This window comes from Dermochelys coriacea, chromosome 6 (genome assembly GCF_009764565.3).
Source record: "Dermochelys coriacea isolate rDerCor1 chromosome 6, rDerCor1.pri.v4, whole genome shotgun sequence".
NCBI lineage: Eukaryota > Metazoa > Chordata > Testudines > Dermochelyidae > Dermochelys > Dermochelys coriacea.
Window position 1 is genome coordinate 40101225 of NC_050073.1, and position 21700 is coordinate 40122924.

Here is a 21700-nt window from a genome sequence, read left to right on the forward strand (position 1 = left end):
TGTGAGAACCACTGCATTACTGAATAATATACTTTCCAGCTGTCAATATAAAATAAGTTTCCTTCCTATAAAGTGGGGTTCTCCTATCACCTGAATGATTGGTAATACACTATAGCTCCTGTTATCAGTTGATTAGCAATGAACCAAAAGAACTACTAAGTGTATTAACTAGGCTAATTTTATCTCTGGTATAACTCCACTGAACATAAGAATGGCCCTACCGGGTCAGACCAATGGTCCATCTAGCCCAGTATCCTGTCTTCCGACAGTGGTCAATGCCAAATGCTTCAGAGGGAACAAACTGAACAGGGCAATTATTGAGTGATCCATCTGTGGTCGTTCAGTCCCAGCTTCTAGCAGTCAGAGGCCTAGGGACACACAGAGCACGGGGCTGCATCCCTGACCATCTTGGCTAATAGAAACATGGCATCTGTGGTTCCTTGTCCTTTCCTGTTCTTGTTTGAGAAAAGGTTTCACTGTTTTCCTAATCTTAGCATCCCCTCCATGAATTTATCTAATTCTTTTTTGAACCCAGATTTACTTTTGGCATCCCCTGGCAATAAGTTCTACAGGTTGACTGTTCATTGTGTGAAGAAGTACTTCTTCTTGTTTGTTGTTCCTTATGTTTGCTTCTTATGTTTAAGTATTTCTGTATCCTGCCTATTAATTTCATTGGGTCACTGGTTCTTGTGTTATGTGAAGGGATAAATAACACTTATTTTTAAACTTTCTCCACACCAGTCATGATTTTATAGACCTCAAGATGGAAGACTTTAAGTCTGAAGTTACACCAGCAATTAACTGGGCATATTACTAACCTGTCATATGTAACTTGGTAATAATTTGCAGTTTTCAATGACTTTACACACTTCTAGAGAGTAAATTACTATGGCTTCTAGTTTCCCTCAGGCTACATGGGTATTTTAACCCTCACAATTGCTACCACCAGTCAATATCCACTTTTCTTGTATGAAGTCAGTGTCTATTTTTTGCTAGTGGCTTGATTATACCATGTTGCCACTCTTCCCCTTCCCATTGCACCTTTAGTCCCATTTCTGTGTGTGATTATTGCTCTTTCCCTTCCACCTTTTATGCTGTGTGGAAGAAGGAATTGCAGGTATCTACATAACTCATTTTAGTGAGATATAGATGTTAATGTATTTCTCATCATGAACTGCTGCTTCAATACAGAGGTGAAACAACAAGAAAATCACATGCATGGGAAACCAGAAATGAATGTGAACGAGTCTCATAGCCACAATGAAGGGACAATAACAGGGCAATAAAAATTTGAGAGTGGAGGTTCTGTGTCCCTCATAGCTACTTAGTGGTTGTTCTCATGGCTTAAGATAAGTATTTTCATTAGCAGTAGAATCTTTAAATGAACAAAAAAGTTGGTTTTTAAAAGAAATCTCATCACAATCACAGGCAATCAAAATGCACTAGGTAGGCACTATAATTACTTGTGTGAACTACACGTAGTTTACTTTCATGTGTAATAATAAATTTATTGCCTAAGATTAGTTACAACTTGCTTTCAACAAACTAGAAATATTTCCTGATATATAAAAGTAGATTATAGTTACTCCATGTGTACATCATTCATTTGGGCTAATAAGGCTTGAGCAGCCCCCATCAATTTCCACTGGTGCAGCTTCACGAGTTGTGACAGTGATGACAGTGCTAATGTAGATTGGCTGATGGTGTTTTAACCTATCTTGTTATCTAACCCTGTTCAGGACACGTCTAGAGGATACAGTAGTTAAAATAGTAGCAAACTGTTAGATGCTTGCCTACAATAGAGCTCCCAACGTTGCTACTGTAGGTAGCTATGGGGTTAAATTAAAATTAGGTCCCAAATCTGCAACTAACACTGTATGGACTGACCGATGGACCTGTGAGGAGCCACACTGGCTTCAGGAGGGTTCCATATGGGTGCAGGAGTATATACAGGGCTTATATCTAGTGTAAATAAGAGCTACCACTAATATACAAATAATGACACTGGAGAAAGGCATGAAATAGTAATTGTACTTGATTCTTTCAAAAATTTCAAGTGGAAACAAAAGTGCCATGGTATTCCACTCATGGAGTTATTCAGATATAACTGGAACACCTCTGTGTGACTCTCCAACACATACCAGTCTAGAATAAATAAAAAAATATAATTACAGGAGCAAGTAGTCCTGACTACTTTAGAATGTAAAAAATTAAACTGTGCATGTTTGCCTTCCCCAATCCCCATTTGCTCTAAATCCACCCCCAAGATTATATACAGCATGTAAAGAAGGGACTGACATGCAAGATTCAGATCTGGAACTGATTATTATTTCCCCCCCCTAAATCTGGGTTTACGGTTTGATTTACCAAATTTGGATCTAAATCTGCATTTCAAATTCCTTCAAGTTAGGAGGGTAATTGGACCTAGGGCTTGGGCTAATGCCTAACAGCATGTATGTATATATATATATATATATATATATATATATATATATATATATATATATATATATATGCGTACACACATAGTAGAAAGTTGATGTATATTAAGAGTATGTCATAGCATAATTAACTTTTGCTTATACATCTTCCACAAAAACTTCTCTTCAAATCCTAAGAACAGCCATACTGGGTGAGACCAAAGGTCCATCTAGCCCAGTATCCTGTCTTCTGACAGTGGCCAATGCCAGGTTCTTCAGAGGGCATGAACAGAATGGGTAATCATCAAGTGATCCATCCCCTGTTGCTCATTCCCAGCTTCTGGCAAACAGAGGCTAGGGACACCATCCCTGCCATCCTGGCTAATAGCCATTGATGGACCTATCCTCCATAAACTTATCTAGTTCTTTTTTGAACCCTGTTATAGTCTTGGCTTTCACAAAATCCTCTGGCAAGGAGTTCCATCAGTTGACTATACATGTACAGTAACAAAGTGTGTCTCAACAGAAAACTACAAGGTTTCTTTATTAAAATGGCTGCTGTCTAATTAAGAGAATACCAATACTACATATAGTTTATAGGAATTTTATACACTTGTTGAAACATCAATGTAAAGATTTTGTAATCTTCACAGAATCAATGGGCACGTGTCTAACCACTTTACAATGAAACCTGTAATTTCTGTGAACTCTGTAATGGTAGCTCTTAACAAAGACAACCAAGAAGCAGGTCAGTCTGGTTCTCAGGTGTTCTATTACACCCAGGGAAATACGGCCCCACCTAGTTAAGTTTCTACAGTGCATTCCCGATGAGTGTGACACTGTCGCACTTACAGTACCTGTGTTCTACTGTGTTCACTAGACTAATTGCACTCTGTGCCACAGCAGTATTTCAAACCTACCTGAATATACTGTAGAGCTAAAAGGTAAGTGTATTTTTGTTAATGAATTTGGCTAAGTAATCACTGCAGCATTGATTTTTTTGACAAGATATTTGGGTGAAAGTAGGGACTCGGTAATCAAACTCACAGCAAAACTACCCCATAAGGAAAAAAATTTAAAGACAAATTAACTTGGGCCAGTAATTCCAAGATTTAACAGCAAAGACAGGCAGAGATGTAAGAACCATAAAGAGAAGATGAAAATATTTCACTGTAATTTAAAGTTTGCAGATAATTGCTTTCCCTGCACTTTTAAGAAGTGATTTTTGCAAGTATGTTTAGGATTTGCTCTTAATGAACTCAGTCTAGGAATCGACATCAATCATTCCCCTCTGAATTTAAATTATTCCTGTGGAACTTTGTATATGCTTAGAAGAAACCAAGTATGCTGATTTGCTGTAAGGAGAAGTGTTGCTAGATTATAATTGCATATTTTGAGTGTATGTACCTATACTGAGAGTATCTAGGAAAGTGAATACTGATCTAGTTGCTAGCTATTCAGAGAGGCAACAGGGTAACTGAATTAAAAAATACATTTTGTTTTTGGAATGCAAGCATTGCAAAAATAATTTTAAAATACTTAGCAAATAACAAACCTAAATGCCCTCTCCCCCAAAATAATACTAGTGTGTAAAAGATGGAGTAAAGCTCTATTAATTAACACTTTGAAAAAAAGACCTCAAATTTGTAATTGTGAAGATCACGTCACTGCCCCATAAGAAAATAACTCAGTGACTGCTATTCTTCTCTTGACGCATGTATAACTTCTGTCATCAGCTAATGGCAGTTATGTCTGCAAATCCCTCCATATATTAAGCCAAAAATAAGTGTGTTTTTCTAAGTAGTTTAAGAAAATCATTTTGAATGCCCTTTTAATATAAACAAAATTCCTCTTCAGCATTCACTAACCCATTTTCCTCCATGTACAACTGGACATAATTCAATAACTGCAGAGTTACTCAAATCAGAAAGAGAATGAAGAAATGCAATTCAGATGATAAAAGCGATACCATAAAGACCGTGGCTGAAATTCTGATCCCACTGAAGTCAAGAGGAGTATTTCCACATTGCAGCTGGGAGGGTGCCTCCCAGACGGGGTAGAAAGAATCATGATAGCTCTACTTGATCTGATGTGCTAAAAATAGAAACGGGGGCTGCCCAAAACCCAAAATTTGAGCTCGAATGGCTAGCTCAAGGTACCACCTGTGCTTTCATGGTCACACTGCTATTTTTAAATCCTAGCTGAAGCAGAGCTCCCAACCTGAGTCTGTCTACCTGGGCTAGGAGGCATGGTTGCATTTGCAGTGTAGACATATTCTAGGAGTTTTGCCATTGACTTCTATGAGGCCAGGATTTCACTGTGTGTATGCACCTATGCACACATATGACTGTACAGGAGGAACCATATACAGTATGAATACTGCCTCAAAAGATCAATAAAATAAAGTCAGTGTGTTAACTGTCATTAACCACAGAGTGACAAGGATTTTCACTAACTCTTCTCCTGGGTATTCAGTTTTAAGCAAAACAAAAAAAAAACCCTAGTAAAAATATGTGATAAACCCAAACCTAGTTCAAAATTGTACTCAAGTCCAAAGTGATAAGCTACCAATGTCAAATGGTTTGTTCAGGGATCTGTATGTAGCTCCATCTATATGCCCTGATCCTGCAATGAGATGCCTGCAGAGGGACGCCTGTGCCTGACTTTAGTAGGGCTCCACACTAAGACGAGGCATGCACACGTCAGTGCAGGATTGGGGCCATAATGAGGGAAGAGTCTAAGTCAGAGAGTGTGATTCAAAATTCATTTACATAGCTTTGATCTCAGTCTGACTTCAAAGTGATTTCAGTGTAGTTACTTACAGGTGCCAGCAAGATCAGAATCATCATATCAGATTATTTCTCCTTTTAAAAAATATTTTATAATTAGTGGCTCAAGCTAACTGGAAAATTCTTTAGATTCTGGCTAATCTTCTGGCTAGTCCAAGGTGCTGGAGCTGCAATATTTGCAGTTGTCCTATAATACCACTGTTTGCATGTTAAGCTCTAAGGACAACGGGTGGCTTTCCAGGGCTGTTGTGTTGTTTCTGATCTGAATCTTAATGCTACACTAATACAAGACCAGTTAATTATTAGACACCAAGGGTTTCCAAGAAATACAACCTAAATATAGCCTTAGAACTGCTGTAAAAAAATCTTTGTGGCAAGGAGTTTTCTCCCTTTTTGTCCCCCAGGAAAAAAATTTCAAGATTAAGGAAATCATGAAAACCACATTGTTCAGTAAGGATGCTGACTCTTTAGCATTATGAGAGAGAAACAAAAGGTGCAGTTAAAGTGAACTGTTAGTAATTTCCCTTGGTAGATTCAAATTACAGTCAAGGTGAAATAAGAAATCTGACAAAACTCACTTTGTTCAGTAATGACATGGCTACTGATACAAGGGAAAAAAGGGTCATGCCAGTGAGCTAAAACAATGGTACTTTCAAGATGAAAGCAAATATTTGAAAGCTTAGTAAAAGCTCATTTAAAGTTTTGCTTGCTACACTTTTCTGTAATTACTCCTCATATTGGAAAAATGTCCCTATACCCGCGTATAATGAAAACAAAGCAACTTTCATTAATATAATTGTGTGAGTTGACTGTTCAGTTACAGATCTGTGACTCCAGACACAAAGATTAGCTTTAAGCTGAAAGTTGCAATATTTATATATGTAAAATAATAATAAAAACAAAGTTTTTAGTCTTTTATTTTTAGGTGAATAATTAAGGAATATTAATCCCACCTGGCAGATGACCACCCTATATTGGGAGACTAATCAATTTAGCAACGTGGAAACAATATTTATAAACAGATTGCTGAAAGCTGAATCCCACAAATATACATACATACCGATTCTAGTCCTGGGCCCTACATCTTGTATCCACTGAAGTCAATGGGAGTTCAGTCACTGACTGCAATGGGAGCAGGATCAGACCTAATGTCATGTTCATTGACTAATAGCTGCTTTTTCCACCAAATGCATCCGATGAAGTGAGCTGTAGCTCACGAAAGCTTATGCTCTAATAAATTTGTTAGTCTCTAAGGTGCCACAAGTACTCCTTTTCTTTTTGCGAATACAGACTAACACGGCTGCTACTCTGAAATCTGTAGGGAGGGTGACACAGGGAGCTGCTTACTACAGTGGCTACTGTTAGAGTCCCTATACTCATCCCTCTCCCCTGCTGTGCTGTGCAGAGAGGAGCAAAGCTGTGGAAAAACCCACAGTTAGATTTATAAAGGTGAAAGGAAAATGGGCCAGACAGTGGCGCTGAAGGGTGAAAGGGGAAGGAGTCAGGTCACTGCCTCTAGGCAGCATGTCTCCTCCCTAAAGGCAACAAAACATGCATAAGAATAGTGGGTTAATTAACGCTATTGAAAGTAGCACTAACCTCCACATTTTAGTCTGTGATCTCTGGGAAGTAATGATAGCATGACCTCAAGCTGTCACTACTCTGGAAAGCTAGATAAGCATATGGCAATATGTCTGTCTAAAGATCCAAGAGATTGGGGATCAGAATTCTTGCTGATCCTTGGTTGAACATTTGCAAATCAGGATAGACTGCACTGCTTTGGTGTTGGTATTTGGTTCTGAAGCAGAAATGCAGCTCCGCTAATTCCATGGGCTGGCTTAGCTGCTGAGCTGTTATGAATCCCCTGGCAAGAGCTGTATTCCTGTGATGGTCCCTCCCTCAAGGTCACAAAACATGTAAGGGAAATCATGACCTTCAAAGGCTAATTGCAACAACAATTACACCACTTTGCATGGGAACACACTCTGTTACTTAGCTCTTCAGCTTTACCTCTCCCCTATTACTCACATATTGCTGGGTGCTACCCTCTGACCAGAAAGCATCAATTGCTGGAAGCGTGCCCTTTTAGGCATGGGTCTTGGTGCTAGGGGTTCTTAGTTACATGTAATAGCAAGTTGTTACAGACTGTGACCTGTAGAATGGAGGGGAGTATGCAGCTTTGCCTATGGAAGCATGCTAAAAGCTTTGTTGCTCAATAGTAATGCTTTGAGAGATTACTACTACTATTCAGGAGTGTTAAGTTCTCAACATGCAAACCTTCAGATATGTCTACATTGCAATTAAACACCCACAGCTGGCTGGTGTTAGCTGAGTTAGGCTCACGAGACGCAGGCTGTAAAACCGTGGTATAGATGTTTGCACTTGGGCTACAGCCCAGGCTCTGGGACCCTCCCCTGCCACAAAGCCCTGGGTCTGAATGTCTACACCACAATTTTACAGCCCCCTCCGCCCAAGCCTGACTCAGCTGACACAGGCCAGCCACAGCTGTTTAACTGTAGTATAGACATACCTTTAGGAACCTCCATGACTTCATTTCTCTAGTATCAAGCCGCTGTAATTTTTCATTAACATGTCTGGGTCTTCATTGTCCAGCTCTCAGTTTCACATAATAAATTAAATCACAAAACTGTTCACTTCTTTCAGGTTCTCTACATAAAGAAACAAACCACAAAGCCAATACCATGCTGCCTTCCAGTGGAATTATTTTTATTTTGCTGCCGGTTAGTTTATGGGGGACCAGAAGCAATGGTCACAGTAGTACAGTCAGCACAATCAAAACTGACAATAATCCAACTACAGATACGACTCCACCTACACACCAAGGAACTTCTCATCAGCTAGTTCTTACTGGAACTAATGGAATAACTCCTGCTATAAGCCATGTTGCACCAACAACGGCCAATAAAAATGCAACAAAAAGTACAGTAATAGAGAGTAACACTCAAAGCAACAGTGTAGCTCAGAGATCCACTAATGGCACCGGGTTATTTTTGACTTCACATGTGGATAAGGGTTCAACAGATGGCACAAATACCTCTGCCAAAAATGTCAACAGAATCTCACCATCTTCGACACTATCCATAACCATGAGTGACTTTTCTACAGCGACTGAAAGCAACATGCCTACAAATGCTGGTGTATCATCGAAAACGGAAGCCAAAAACTTCACTTCAGTCACCTATAAGACTAGTTCTACTGCAACAATCTCCACCAAAGACTCTCTAAAGAGCTCCACAGAAGTCTCATCTACCAACAGTCCATCAAATAGACTGACCACATTATCCACACACCAGAGTGGCAGTGTCACAACAGACTTCAAAACAATTTCACAGACTACAAAAAATATACACCAGAATTTCACCAACCATTCTATAGTCCCATCAAATCCAAAAGAACCCAACAAAGGTAAAGGTTTAATTACAGTAAAAAAAGTTCAAAGAAGTAATGATGCTGAACACTAAAATGTTTACATTGTCTGGGAAGCTGTAAAGATGTGTGAACTGCTTCAGATAATACTAGACCTCACCTGAAAGTTTGTTGAAATTCAAAAAAAATTAGGTTTCAGAGTAGCAGCCATGTTAGTCTGTATTCGCAAAAAGAAAAGGAGTACTTGTGGCACCTTAGAGACTAACAAATTTATTAGAGCATAAGCTTTCGTGAGCTACAGCTCACTTCACCGGATGCATTTGGTGGAAAAAACAGAGGAGAGATTTATATACACACACACAGAGAACATGAAACAATGGGTTTATCATACACACTGTAAGGAGAGTGATCACTTAAGATAAGCCATCACCAACAGCGGGGGGGGAAGGAGGAAAACCTTTCATGGTGACAAGCAGGTAGGCTAATTCCAGCAGTTAACAAGAATATCAGAGGAACAGTGGGGGGTGGGGTGGGAGGGAGAAATACCATAACTTTTACCAAATATAATTTTCTGCATTTCTGGAGTGTAGCTGAACCACAGGCAGAAATATTTATTTATTTATTTCAATTTCAACAGGCAGTGACAGATCCTGGGCTGCCATGCAGCTACTTTGAACTGCATTGCCAGATTTCATCTGGTATTAGCAGCAGTGTTGAGGAGACCACTTAGTGGTGGACGGCTAGAAAGAAATAACAAAGTTTGTATTATTTGTATTACAGTAAAATCTAGATCTCCCACCAAGATCATAGCCAGACTATGGTAACGATTGCCTATACATATTGTAAGAAATATTCTCAGCCCCAAACTCCTTACAATCTAAATAAACAAACAAAACTGGTGAAGGGGAGGAGAAAGGAAAACACTATTATCTCCATTTTACAAATGGGGAACTGAGGCACATTTTCAAGTGGTTTCGGAGCTTAAGATCCACTGAAAGTCTCTTAGGAACTTTGGAAAATGATACTCTGAGTTACTTGTCCAAGGTACACATCTCCTGTGGCAGATACGTGAATTAATCTGAGGTCTCCTGAAGCCCCAGGCCAGTGTAACCAGAGAACTATGGTATTTGTGAACTTGCATACTGAAAAATTTCTTGGTTCTGAACTATATTGGTATATAGATACTATAATGGGGATATTCCCAGCAGACTGCTTCAGTGAGAGTATTATTCAAATTGGATCTATTTCTAGGGAATGGTCCACTGGAAATCATTGAAAATGTTTTGTTTTGTTTTGTTTTATCTGCTGCATCAGTCTGGAGTAGCCCCAACACACTGATTTCTGAGTTTTGCTTTATATTAAATTCTGCTTATCTAATCTAATCTATCTATCTATCTATTTTCATAGGAAATGTAAAGCAGCTCTCTGGTTCAATGAATCTGCAAACTTTCTCTCCCCATCCTTTCAACTTCTGCATATATGAAATAGATCCCCATGCTCAAACCATTTAAAGCAACAAATTAATCATTTCTTAAGCATGAAGGACACAGACTGCAGAACACTTTTGTAACTAATGCCTTCAATTTATAAATAACGCCCAAATGGATTGCCTGTTTTGTATTTTATTACTACCAATTTGATTAAGCCTGGGGAAACAATATAGCATAAAACCAAAAATAGCATTTCTCTATTCTGCTCTTTTGGATTGGGGCTTCAGTGAATGAGAAAGGAAGATTAGAAGACATAGTATTTTTATACCATTAATTTGCCTGCAGGCTTTTAACATGGGACAGAAATGCTTCTCCAGCATATACAGTAGTCTACACTAAGAACTGGAAGCTATCTTCATGTTTTCAAGCTTCTCTCTATAGCTCTAATAGTTACAATGTATCAGGACTTTTTGCCTAAAGTGACTCTGAAAGAGGGCATTCAAAAAAAGAGGTGAAAATTCAAAGAAAAGTTTTATAAAACCCAAAAAAAATGTTGGGGAGAAAAAAAATTATTTTGCTACCTGAAAAACTAAAAAAAGCTACAGCCAACACTTTCCGTTTCTGATTTTGGATTCCTAACAAAGTGTCTGAAAAATTTAGGCACCCAAAAACAGAGGCACCTAAAATCACAGGCTCTCTTTATAGTTTGGTCTAAATACTTACAATTATAATATTAAAGAGATTTTATCAGAAGACCGTGCAAGGCCTTGTGGTTAGAATGGGTGGCTGGGAACCACAACTTGGGGATTCTGTTCACAGCTGTTGGTCAAATACTTGCTTGACTGGGAAAAGTTATACTAAAATGTTTTGTGCCACATTTGTAAATAAGAGAGAGTAATACTTCCTTGCCTCATGGGATTGTTGAGGGGCTAACTTTACTATTGTCTGTAAAGTGAAATATGTCACAGTGGGCCAGATTCTCAACTCGTGTAAAATGTCAGCTGAGGATCTGGCCCTATAGATTTATAAATTTTCGTTAGAATAATTTTGTTATCCTTTTTCCCTCTCCTAGAGAATCACCACAGTGCAGGAGTAGTGCTTGGTGCGATTGTAGGAGCCATTTTAGGATCTGCATTAATTGGTCTGATTGGGTACTTTATATGTGGGAAGAGAAAGTCTGGCTCATTTTCCCATCAGCGACTTTATGATGACACAAGGAGTGAACCAGGTAAAGAATATCACAAAAATTCTGGGAGTAGAAGGACCTTCCTATTCTGCACAGAACTCTTGAGGTGAATTTTTGCCCCACTGAAGTCAATGGGAATTTTGATATTGACTTTGATATTTGAGCTAGGATTTCACTGCTATTTTTTTTTTATTTAGAGTGTACAAGTCAGTTTGGCAATGGTTTTAAAGTACATCTAGGGGTTCTCAGTATCCATAAACAGGAAGAGGGGATTTTTTTTTAATCTTTGGTAAATTTTGTATTGAGAGAAGAGTTTAGGGTATTTCTGCTCTGCACAGTTAATTCAGGTTAGTCTAGCTTAAGTGCAAGCATCCCACAGCAAAGCCCTACCCGCTTTACTGTGTCCTCACTGTTCTGCAATAGCCTGGGTATGACTGGAGACATATCCCATAGTTCTTTGTACTGAGACTCTCTAGAGGATGCTCTTTTAGTCAATTGTGGGAGGATTTGTCTGTCCGTCAGAGGGAATTTTGGGAAGGGCATTGGAGGAGTATCAGCACTGGAATGGTTTTGACTGTGTCCTCATGGCACAGTTGCTGGGTTCCAGCCCAAGTTAAAACAGAACTTGGGCACTAACCCATACCACCATCGGGGTGAATGCAGAACCTCCAACCCAATGTTACAGGTTTTTCTGTGTGGATGGTAGGGAAGTTTGGGCTAAAATACAGGTTTAACTGAACAGGGAAGATAGTCCCTTTAGACTTTGATACCACTTCATATATACAAAGTAGTTAAACAACATGCAACACCTTGGCCCTAGCTGAATAAATTCATACTAAGTGGAATTTGTACAACTACTGAGTTGAATGAACAGCAGTCATTGCCAATCAGTATCATTAAGCCAATGGGTTATCTGCAAACTCCCCCATAAATAAATCCAGGAAGGTACCTTTCATGTGTTTTCAGAACTTTAGTATGCAAAAATATCCATGCTCATAAAATAACATGGGTTACACAGAATAGTTTTGAGATACCAAGGTAAAATTGTAATCAAAGGAGAACATTAATAAAATATATCAACTACAATATCTACTATAGAACACCTCTAGCATAAAAGACTGCCACACAGTTAGGTCATGTCTATATTTTGATTGCGTCATTTTTTGTTGTTTAAAATCCAGTTTCTGTTAACATTGGCTTTGATCCTGTAATTTGAACTGCACCCTTGTGGATAATGGAGCTGTGCATGACTGCAAAAGTCCTACTGGTTGGATCTGGTTGTGGTATTAGTACCATGGTTTTGCCAGCATTGTCGCTAAAAGTGGCATAACTGTTAAAAATGCTTTTGAAAAAAAATTGCAAATAGTGATCTGACTGCTTTGAGACTATCTACTTTTGAGAGTGGTTTATAAAAAATCCTCCATCCTCATCACTAGCAAAACCCATGTTAGCTGGAATAGTGATGAAAGTTTCCAAAGATGTACACATTTGTATTTATGGACTCAAGGTGTAAAGTGCAGACAAAGATTAAAAAACCCAAAACCAACCAACCAAACTTCACAAAGCACAGGTAGGTATCAGATACTGTACAAGTAACTTTAAAGGAGAGAAATAAATCAACAGTCCAACTCAGCACTTTAATAGGCATTTTTTGTCTTTAGGTTTGCTTTTGTGACAGCTGCAGCCTTTGAGGCTGAAGGCAGAATTTTACTGTAGTGATCCATTTTATTGAGCTGCCTTGATTTTAAATTCTTGTAATTATTTTGAAATGAGCCAGGCATACATATACTTCACAAGTTAAGAGTCTAGCACTCAACACATTAATCTGTTATACTTCTCGGTCTAGTGTAGACTAAGAGCTTTTCAATCTTCATTGCCTCACAGAATCAATAAAAACAACCACAAGACAACATTGCAGAACATATATAAATGACTTATATCGAACATAGCCAAGCACATTTTCAGTAGTTTCTCTTATAGACAATAGATTACAGTGTTTAATAAAATATGGCTTATGCATAATTACTAATGCATAGTCGCCAGTGATCAAACACCTCCAGAACATTTTTTCACATGTTGAAACATGTTGTACTCAGATTATTGTAGTTTTGATTTTTTTATTACAATGTACACTTTTTTCTTAAACAGGAAGCTAATGTGTAATTTATCTAGAAATTTGTGAACACACATGTATGCACACACCCACCACTCTTTCCTTAATAGTATACAAAAGAAAAAAATGAGTGTTCCCACAATCAAAATATGCAGGGGAAGTGAATTAAATTTATTTTACTCTATTTTTAAAATCTCTCTCTCCCACATAGATGTACGTAAGAATGTAATTCTTAATGTGTTGAACCATAATTCAGAAAACAATGCCATTGTCTGGCTATAATGGAAGTAGGCAGGAGATACTGGGATGTTGTTTAATTAAGCCGCAATTTTATTCTTAAATGCCTGGGAGTACCTGGCAGATATAAGCGTATAGTGCAGGTAATTCCATAATCAGTTAAATATATACCTGAGCATCTTCCATCAGCTCTTCCCCTTACCCATCCTGGTCCCAGCCAATCTGTTGCTGGAGCCTCACCATCCCCCGCAACTCCAAAGGAGGGTTAAAGGGTGGGTTATAAAGGACAGGGAGTTGGTTCCCTGCCATAACAGTCACAGGAGCCCTGAACTGCCCCTCTCCCTCACATATTTCTGCTCCTTTAAATAATACCTCCTTTAAATCCTTTACCAATCCATTTTATCTGGTCAATATACCCTTCCCTACAGAGTACTTGCACTGGACATCTGCCCCACACATTTACATAATGAGTTGCAACATCATATCCTAATTCCTGTTTCATATTTGCCCCAACTAAGGCCCCCAGAACCTACTGTGTGGAAGGTAACCCTTCCCCCCCGCCCCACATATACACTTAACATTGGCCAATCTGGCAGTGAGGGAAAAATTCCTTCCCAGACCCCTGAGAAAGGAGTGAACAGCACAATGCCCACAGCAGGTCCTGAGAAAACGTGATCTTTCACCACTTCCATAGGTAGGTGCTGATCCAGGGTAAAAGAGGGCTTTTCCTGCACTGCATGGACCTATATAGTCTCCCCTCTCTTCTGCTCCCCTGGTGGGAGGATGGGTCAGGGTTCCCATGCTGAACTGGTCTGCCACTGCAGCAGAAACTCACTCCCTGGCTCTCTAGCCCATAAAGGGGCACTTTCTTTTTCCAGACAATGGACCCCACTGCTTCATGTGCAGAGAGGTCATTCATGAACAGTTGTTCCATTATTATTAATATATATTTATATCACAGTAGCACCTGGAGACCCCAATCAAGACCATAGCCCCATTGTGCCTGGTGTTTGAGACACGTAACATTATTTTCTGTTGCAGATACTATGCTAGTTTATTGTATATGTCCTGTAAAAATATTACTAGTAGGGCCATAACGAATTGTGCAGCCGAGTAATGCACTTTGTAGGCACAACAATACATAATTAAAGACCCATGTAGGTGTTTATGATAGTTGATGGTTAAACACTGACCAGTTCTGGCAGAATTATGAACCTATATTGTACAATATACATTTTGGACACCAACTGTTTTACAAACACAGATCCACGAACATTGAAAAATAAAAATCCAGTGTAAAGTCACTGGCACTATTCATTTGCAGATGTTTTCTGACATTTCTATGTTTACACTCAGATCTTCAGAAGAAGAACATTTTGCTGTTTTGATCATTTTCTTGACAGTAAAGAAATATGGAAGAGATTTAATATACTATAGTTTATGGTACAGTTTGGATTCAATCTAGTCCTAGAGTAACTTGGAGTATTCATCTTTGAGTGAAAAAAATTATCTACAATGTTTTTAGTGAAATGGTGTTATTCTTTTTTAACTGAAGAGAGGAAAGATGGTCTTGTTACTAAAGCACCAGAGGTAATTAGAATATGTAGGTTCTATTCCTGGCTCTTCTACAGACATCTTGTGTGGGCAAGCCACCCAGAACCCCATCCAAAGCCCACTGAAGTCAATTTATGGACTTCAGTGAGGTTTGAATCAGGTCCTGAATCTTTCTCTGTCTCAGTTCCTCGTCTGTAAAAAGGGCACAAGAACTTTTTTCTACCTCAGATGTTGCAAGACTAAATTTATTAATGTTGAAGCACTCAGACACTATAGTGATAAGTACCATTGAAAAAACCTATAAATAACCATGATGTATTTTTTCCAGTTCTCCGATTAGATAATTCATCGCATGATGTGAGCTTTGGTGATTTGTCTTACTACAATTCCAGCACAACAAACGAGCCAGCCGCACAGAACAGCAGAGGAAGACCATATGATGGCATTCCAATGGGTGACATGACTTCATCTCAACCCCCAGCATAATGTCTGGGGGTAACATCTGCTGGCTTCAGACTACAAACTCGTTTGTGATCTATGTACCTTGCTTTACATACCTTGCTCCCACAGTATTTTGCAAGTTTATTTCCCCTGAAATAATCCTATGGCTATTAACATGAAAGGCTTTGGATAGCCTATCTGAAATCACAAGATATATTTACACATGCCGGTCAGACACTGCTGTGCCAGAGCACCATTGTCCCAGTTGGTAATTAAACTAAATTCAATGCTCAATCTGTTTCTGTGTTAAAAGGCACTATGTTATCTTTTTAAAAACAATATTAGCAAACTGCACAGAAAGAGGCAAAATCCTGTTTGTTACACCTAGTCAACTTCCTTTGGCTTCAGTCAAGGTTGCAAACATGCAATGGAGCAAAATCTGACCAGGATTCTAAGGAAAGTTTAGCACCAAGACAAAAAAACCATAATGACTATCTTGATGAGAAGCTGCTTTCTTCAAATGTCATTTCTATCAGCTCTGTGGGTCGGGGGATTTCCTCCCCGCCTTGATATTTGCATCTACCAGAGAGAAAAAGCTATAAGGCACTGGTTTTAATTACATTACTTACAGCTTGCAATTTGCCAGGCCAAACGGACTTACTGTTTATCATGAAGAGAATTTGCTCACACTGATACAGTTACAATTTACTACAGAAAGGAGACCACAAGAATGAATAGTCAACACTTCCTCCTCCTCTGCACCAGTGGGTCTATTATCTGCATTGCAGGTTAGGATCTGTAAAAATGATGCAGCATATTTTGGGATGGGCTGCGTGTAAGAAAGGAATTCTCTTTGGGTAAAAAATATAAAAAGAATACAGAGAACCACAGACTAGTTTAAAATCTTTGCTCATTCAGCAAGTCTAAAAATCAGGGAGATATCCAAAATAATAATATCATGTACCTGTTTACAGACACCTAAGATGCCTAAAGACATAAGAAGAGCTTTAGGAAGGTAAAATATTACTAGTAAGAACATCAGGATGCTTTAGGGAATCAAAGATTAAGTGTGGGACCCATGTTTATTGCTATAGATCTTAATGTGTGTGATTAAGAGTGGGCACTTTGGGCCCAGGCAATGAAGCTACACCCACAAATATCAGCTGAAAACCTTGCCACGAGTGTGTTAAATTCACAGACTCCTTCTCTTCCCTTTTGCACTGGCTGCAGCTGGGAGAGTGAAAAATGCCTGTTCATGTGTATTATATAAATACAGCGTCTATGTGGCATTTAACTTCATCACAATGGTATAGCATTGGTTTGAATAGAGGCAGTGCTCTGGGTGGACCAATGTTAAAGTTTCAGGGTACAAATATGCAGCACTTTCACAGGAAGAACTATCTACCCCATCTATCTCAGATAGTTACAGTATGCTAATCTTGATATAATCTAGGTGTTGCCACTGACTTCCCATTGCAAACTTGTTATCGACTGCAATGAAAGATCACTGGTTCAGACCCCTCAGTTGTAAAAACTGTTTCTGTCTTCTTTCGAACAAAGAAATGTTATGTAATAGTAACTCCTGTTTAAGAGTCGCCTCTGAGCATTTACTCTTTGTTTGATGCCTCCTGGTGTGGAACATGATGTCACAGTGAATGCAGAGAGACTCTGGAAGAACAGAATAAATACACGAAATCTTCCTGTAAATAGTTAACACAAAACCTTCTGACCTGCCTTTAACTCACTTTAATTAGCCTTTGCCTACAAGCCTTCAAATCTGTTAATTTTACAGTGCTCCGCATTGGATTACACTGATTTTGGCCCCGAACCCTCAATTAATTCTGTGTGAGTGGACCCCTCTGAACACATGACATAGATTGCCGGATTAAAGGCCTTGTTTTTCTACAGTCATTACATTCTGAACACAAATTAGTAGTAGAGTATTTTTAATGTACTACTAGTATAAACATTGATTTGATGAAAATAGGAAAAATATAAATAAACATGGATACTACTTGTTTAACATTATATTAAACTTCAAATCCCTCTAAAACTAATAGTCATCTATAGAGGGAGAGGTGAAGAGAACTCTTAGGAAGGAAAATGGACTTACCCCATATTGCCATAAAAATAGCAAAGAAGACAGTCCCTCCATTATCAAACAAATGTGTAACCTAAGCAGAAATTAAAACACATAATGCAAAATAAATAATAATATTTAGTAATAATAAATAATACTACTAATAATACCACTTTACATTCATATAGTATCCCCCTCCACCCCCCAAAAAGGATCCCAAAATTCTTTACAGGTTTTAGACCCCAAAATATAGGCATCCTTTTAGGAAGCCCTAATTGCACATAAAGGTGCACACATCAGCATTTATATGCACAATTCCATTCATCCCCCACTATTCCCATTGCTAGTCCAGGACTGAATCATCTTTCACAGCAATTCCCACTCTGGCCTCAGTCATCTTTAATGTATTCAAAATACTGTCTCAAAACTCAGTTACTTTGCCAGCTATTCTGACCACATCCCACCAGTCTTCAAATTTTTCCTTGGTTTTCTCTCACTTGCTGCATCATATTTAAACATCTTGTCCTGTCCTTTTAGGGCCTTAACAACTTAAATCAGGCCTACCTACCCACTTTCATCTCTTTATTTCCCTCTCCCCCAGGAATGTTCCTTATCTAATCATTCCTTTCATTCTCCTTTCCTTCCTTGCAACTCCATGCTTCAATCCCTTGTCTCACTTGGTCCACCAGGCCTCCATGCTCTCCCTCTAAACCCCTCTTGAAAATATCCTTCCCTTTTAAAGAGTCTGTAAATCCTAATCACTCTCAAAATGAAGAATAAAACCATCCAGATATTAACAAAAATTAATGTCAAAAGGAAGTAATTATAGCATTAAGGTATGCATCACATTCCACCTCTCAATCACTTTTGCTGTTTGTTGCACCCTATTGCCCATTTTCTACTTACAGCGTAAACTCTTTGGGACAGATTTGTTTTATCTGCAAAGTTCAGATAAAGTTCATGGTGGGTGGTAGATAAATTATAATTGAAAACTGTTACATGACCGACTATGTGTCAGTTTGAGTGCCCTAATGGGGTTTGTTGTCCCAATTTTGAAAATGGTGTCCTCTATGTATTGTTCAGGGTTCATTTTATCCACCATACAAATATAGCCATTTCCATGAAATCCAGCAGTCACTATGTGTGAGCCACAGTAGGCAAGGAGGCTGAGGTGAAGAATAATTTCTCCTACTGAAAGGGGATTTTAGGTAGGCATTTGCCAGTGATGAAATTTGGTCAGGGATAACGGGCTGAAACATATTCTAGTGAAAAAATGCTATAAAATGTTTGGTGAGCATCAGTGACTGGAACCTCAGTTTCAAGTGTCATTTGAAAGATGACATACAACATTACATTATATTGGAGTAAACCCGTGAGAGAGAGAATTTATGGGCAGGCACATTTGATAAAGAAGCACCAAACAGGGAAAAACAAAAAAGAAAAGAAAAGCTTTCATAAGTGGTTTTAATAACTAATGCAATAAAACATTGTGTATTTCTAGGTATTTTCACTGTTTCCAATGAGAATTAATAGCTTCATTTTAGTAAAGACTTCAGCTTAGATTACAGTTTAATTATTGTTGGTTTTGTTCATCATGTAGGGCCCAGTCTTGTGGACTCTTACTCATTCAAAAAGAAAAGGAGTACTTGTGGCACCTTAGAGACTAACAAATTTATTAGAGCATAAGCTTTCGTGAGCTACAGCTCACTTCTCACGAAAGCTTATGCTCTAATAAATTTGTTAGTCTCTAAGGTGCCACAAGTACTCCTTTTCTTTTTGCGAATACAGACTAACACGGCTGCTACTCTGAAACCTGTAATTACTCATTCAAGTAACCCTTAGTCATGAGGGTAGGATAATTGATTTAAATGGGATAGCTTGGATAAAATCCATATAAAAAAGTAAAGGTTTGCAATATTGGGCCCTTATATTGTAACTGACTATATGGTGGCCATCAGGAATGCTGTGCTTGTGAGGTGATGGTCTCAAGGGTTATGGGATATTGAAGGGATTGACAGTCTGCTGAAGGGTGTTTATGTAACACCTTCTAGCAAAACTATTATACATCATAGCTGCCTTGTTTTGTCATTGGGGTTGTCCTTTGTAGCAGACTCCAGTCCTGTAAACCAGACAAATCTACCTGTTTTCAAATGAAAACTGTCACCATTATTGCATCTGCTTTTAGAAAATAAACACTGAGCAGGTGACAGAGGATATTCTGTAAAAGGGAAGATAATTAAATATTAGAAAAACTCTCTTGAAATCCTCATCATTTATAAATCCAGGAGAAAAAGTTAACAGTATAAACACTGTATTGCTTGCCAATATGTTTTATTTTCTCTTAAATGCAAACACTTCTAAAATTGAGTAGAGTTATTAAACACACAAGTTTTAGTAGTATACAGGACTCTGTTTATTTTACTGTGCTGAAGAAAATCGAGAAGTTTTTACTTAATACCAAAGATCATCAAGTACAATATGTTCTTTGTGTGAATTATATAATTGTGTGAAATCTGTATGCAAATGTGCCTTTGGCTTTGTTATTCTTTTGTTATAATAAAAAGAACATACAAGCAAAGTATTTTATGAGACTGAAAATCTGATTGGAAAATGAAACAGCAGGATTTACAAAATTTTGCAAATCAATAAAACGGACAAGTGTCTCCAGATTTTTAATGTGTGGTAGGTTGGTGGAATCTGGGCAGGGGCAAGAGTGAGAGAAGGAAAAGTGCATAATTTCCATCTCACTCCTTCAAGCCTTGTAAAAAATCGCCAGGACTTTGTTAACTTTATTGTGAAGTTTGGTGCATTCAGATCCACCACTTTTAAGCAATGCCACCCCAGTACTGAAGTTAGGTACCATGAATGTTCCTATTTAACCCATTATGGCTTGCACATGATGTGAGAAAGGTAAAAAAAAATCCCTAGTCCTCTGCCAATTTGACCCATGGGAGAAAAAAAAATTCCTTCCTAACCCCCTTAGCAGGCTACTAGCTAGATCCACAGCATCTGTCAGGTTGGGTTCTCATTCTTAGTTTTGGTGGGTAGGGTGGGCAGCTGGAACAGAGCCAAAAGAGGTTCCACATGGTCCCTGAATGGGGTTAAATCCTGGGAGCTGGGGAACGCTGGCCAAACAGCGCCCCCTCCTCCAGCTGGCCAATGGGTGCCAGAGACTCCTATGGGAGGAGCTATCTATTATCCCTAGGTGAGTGCCTCCCTCTATTGCTACTAGCACTGTCCCCCTTTCACCTCTGGCCCCATCAATTTTCCCCACCCATTGATGTGCGTGGGCGCATGCAGCTCAGGCCTGGAATGCCATCTCTCTCTCTCTTCCAGCCTAGTGTCTACCAGGGTGTGTGATGTTTACAGTGCTAAACCTGCAACTTTCATAGCAAATATAAGAAAGAGAAAACATTTTTTCTGGGACAGGGATCCTAAAATATGATTTAAAACTACTACAGTTGGGATTGTAGTGTCCCTTCCAGTCAAGTGCTGGGCAGGGCTGCTGTGGGCTGTTAAACAGCTGCACTCCATAGGTGAACATGTGTCTGTGATGGGCAGCACAGCACAGTTTGTACAATGCTGTGTGTCCATTCAATGAAAGGTGTTACATGCAGTTTATGTACAATTACTACTAGAGCTGGTCAGAAAAAACTTTGATGTGACCATTTTTTTGTCAGAAAAGGCAGTTCCATTAAAATCAAGAGGCTTCTTGAAGTCAAGTAGATTTTGTTAAAATTTTGTTTTGGGGGAAAAAACCAAGCTTCAACAATATCAAAACATCCCATTTCCACATTTTTGAAATTAAACATTTTGATTTGTCATTTTGAAATGACTTTTTGTTTGGATTGTTTTTGTTGTGTATTATAATGTATGTTATAAAGTAAACTGAAAATCGAAATGAAATGTTTTGATCAAAAATTGTTTGGAATTTTTTTTTCCCATGGAGAATTTCTACATTTTTGGGGTTAGTTCCAATTTGAAATGCAGCCAAATTTCAAAATCCTTTAAAAACTGAATTTCTTTCTCTGCCTTTAAGCCAGAGGCATTGAAATTTCTGTAA

At 38.5% G+C, this 21700-nt stretch overlaps 2 protein-coding genes across 6 annotated transcripts in view; one reads left to right on the forward strand and one right to left on the reverse strand.

Moving 5' to 3' along the window:
* Positions 1-21700, reverse strand: part of ANO3 (anoctamin 3) — a 386869-nt gene that overhangs the window by 51876 nt on the left and 313293 nt on the right. For all 5 annotated transcript variants that reach the window (XM_043516667.1, XM_043516665.1, XM_038406144.2 and 2 more), the window contains one exon: positions 17671-17731. In XM_043516667.1, the coding sequence (XP_043372602.1) occupies positions 17671-17731 (61 nt within the window). The remainder of the gene's footprint in view (positions 1-17670; positions 17732-21700) is intronic.
* MUC15 (mucin 15, cell surface associated) lies at positions 3143-20218 on the forward strand. Its single transcript, XM_038406143.1, has 4 exons — positions 3143-3364; positions 7874-8635; positions 11099-11254; positions 15445-20218. The coding sequence occupies exons 2-4, from the start codon at positions 7912-7914 to the stop codon at positions 15600-15602; spliced, it is 1038 nt and encodes a 345-aa protein (XP_038262071.1). The 5' UTR covers positions 3143-3364; positions 7874-7911; the 3' UTR covers positions 15603-20218.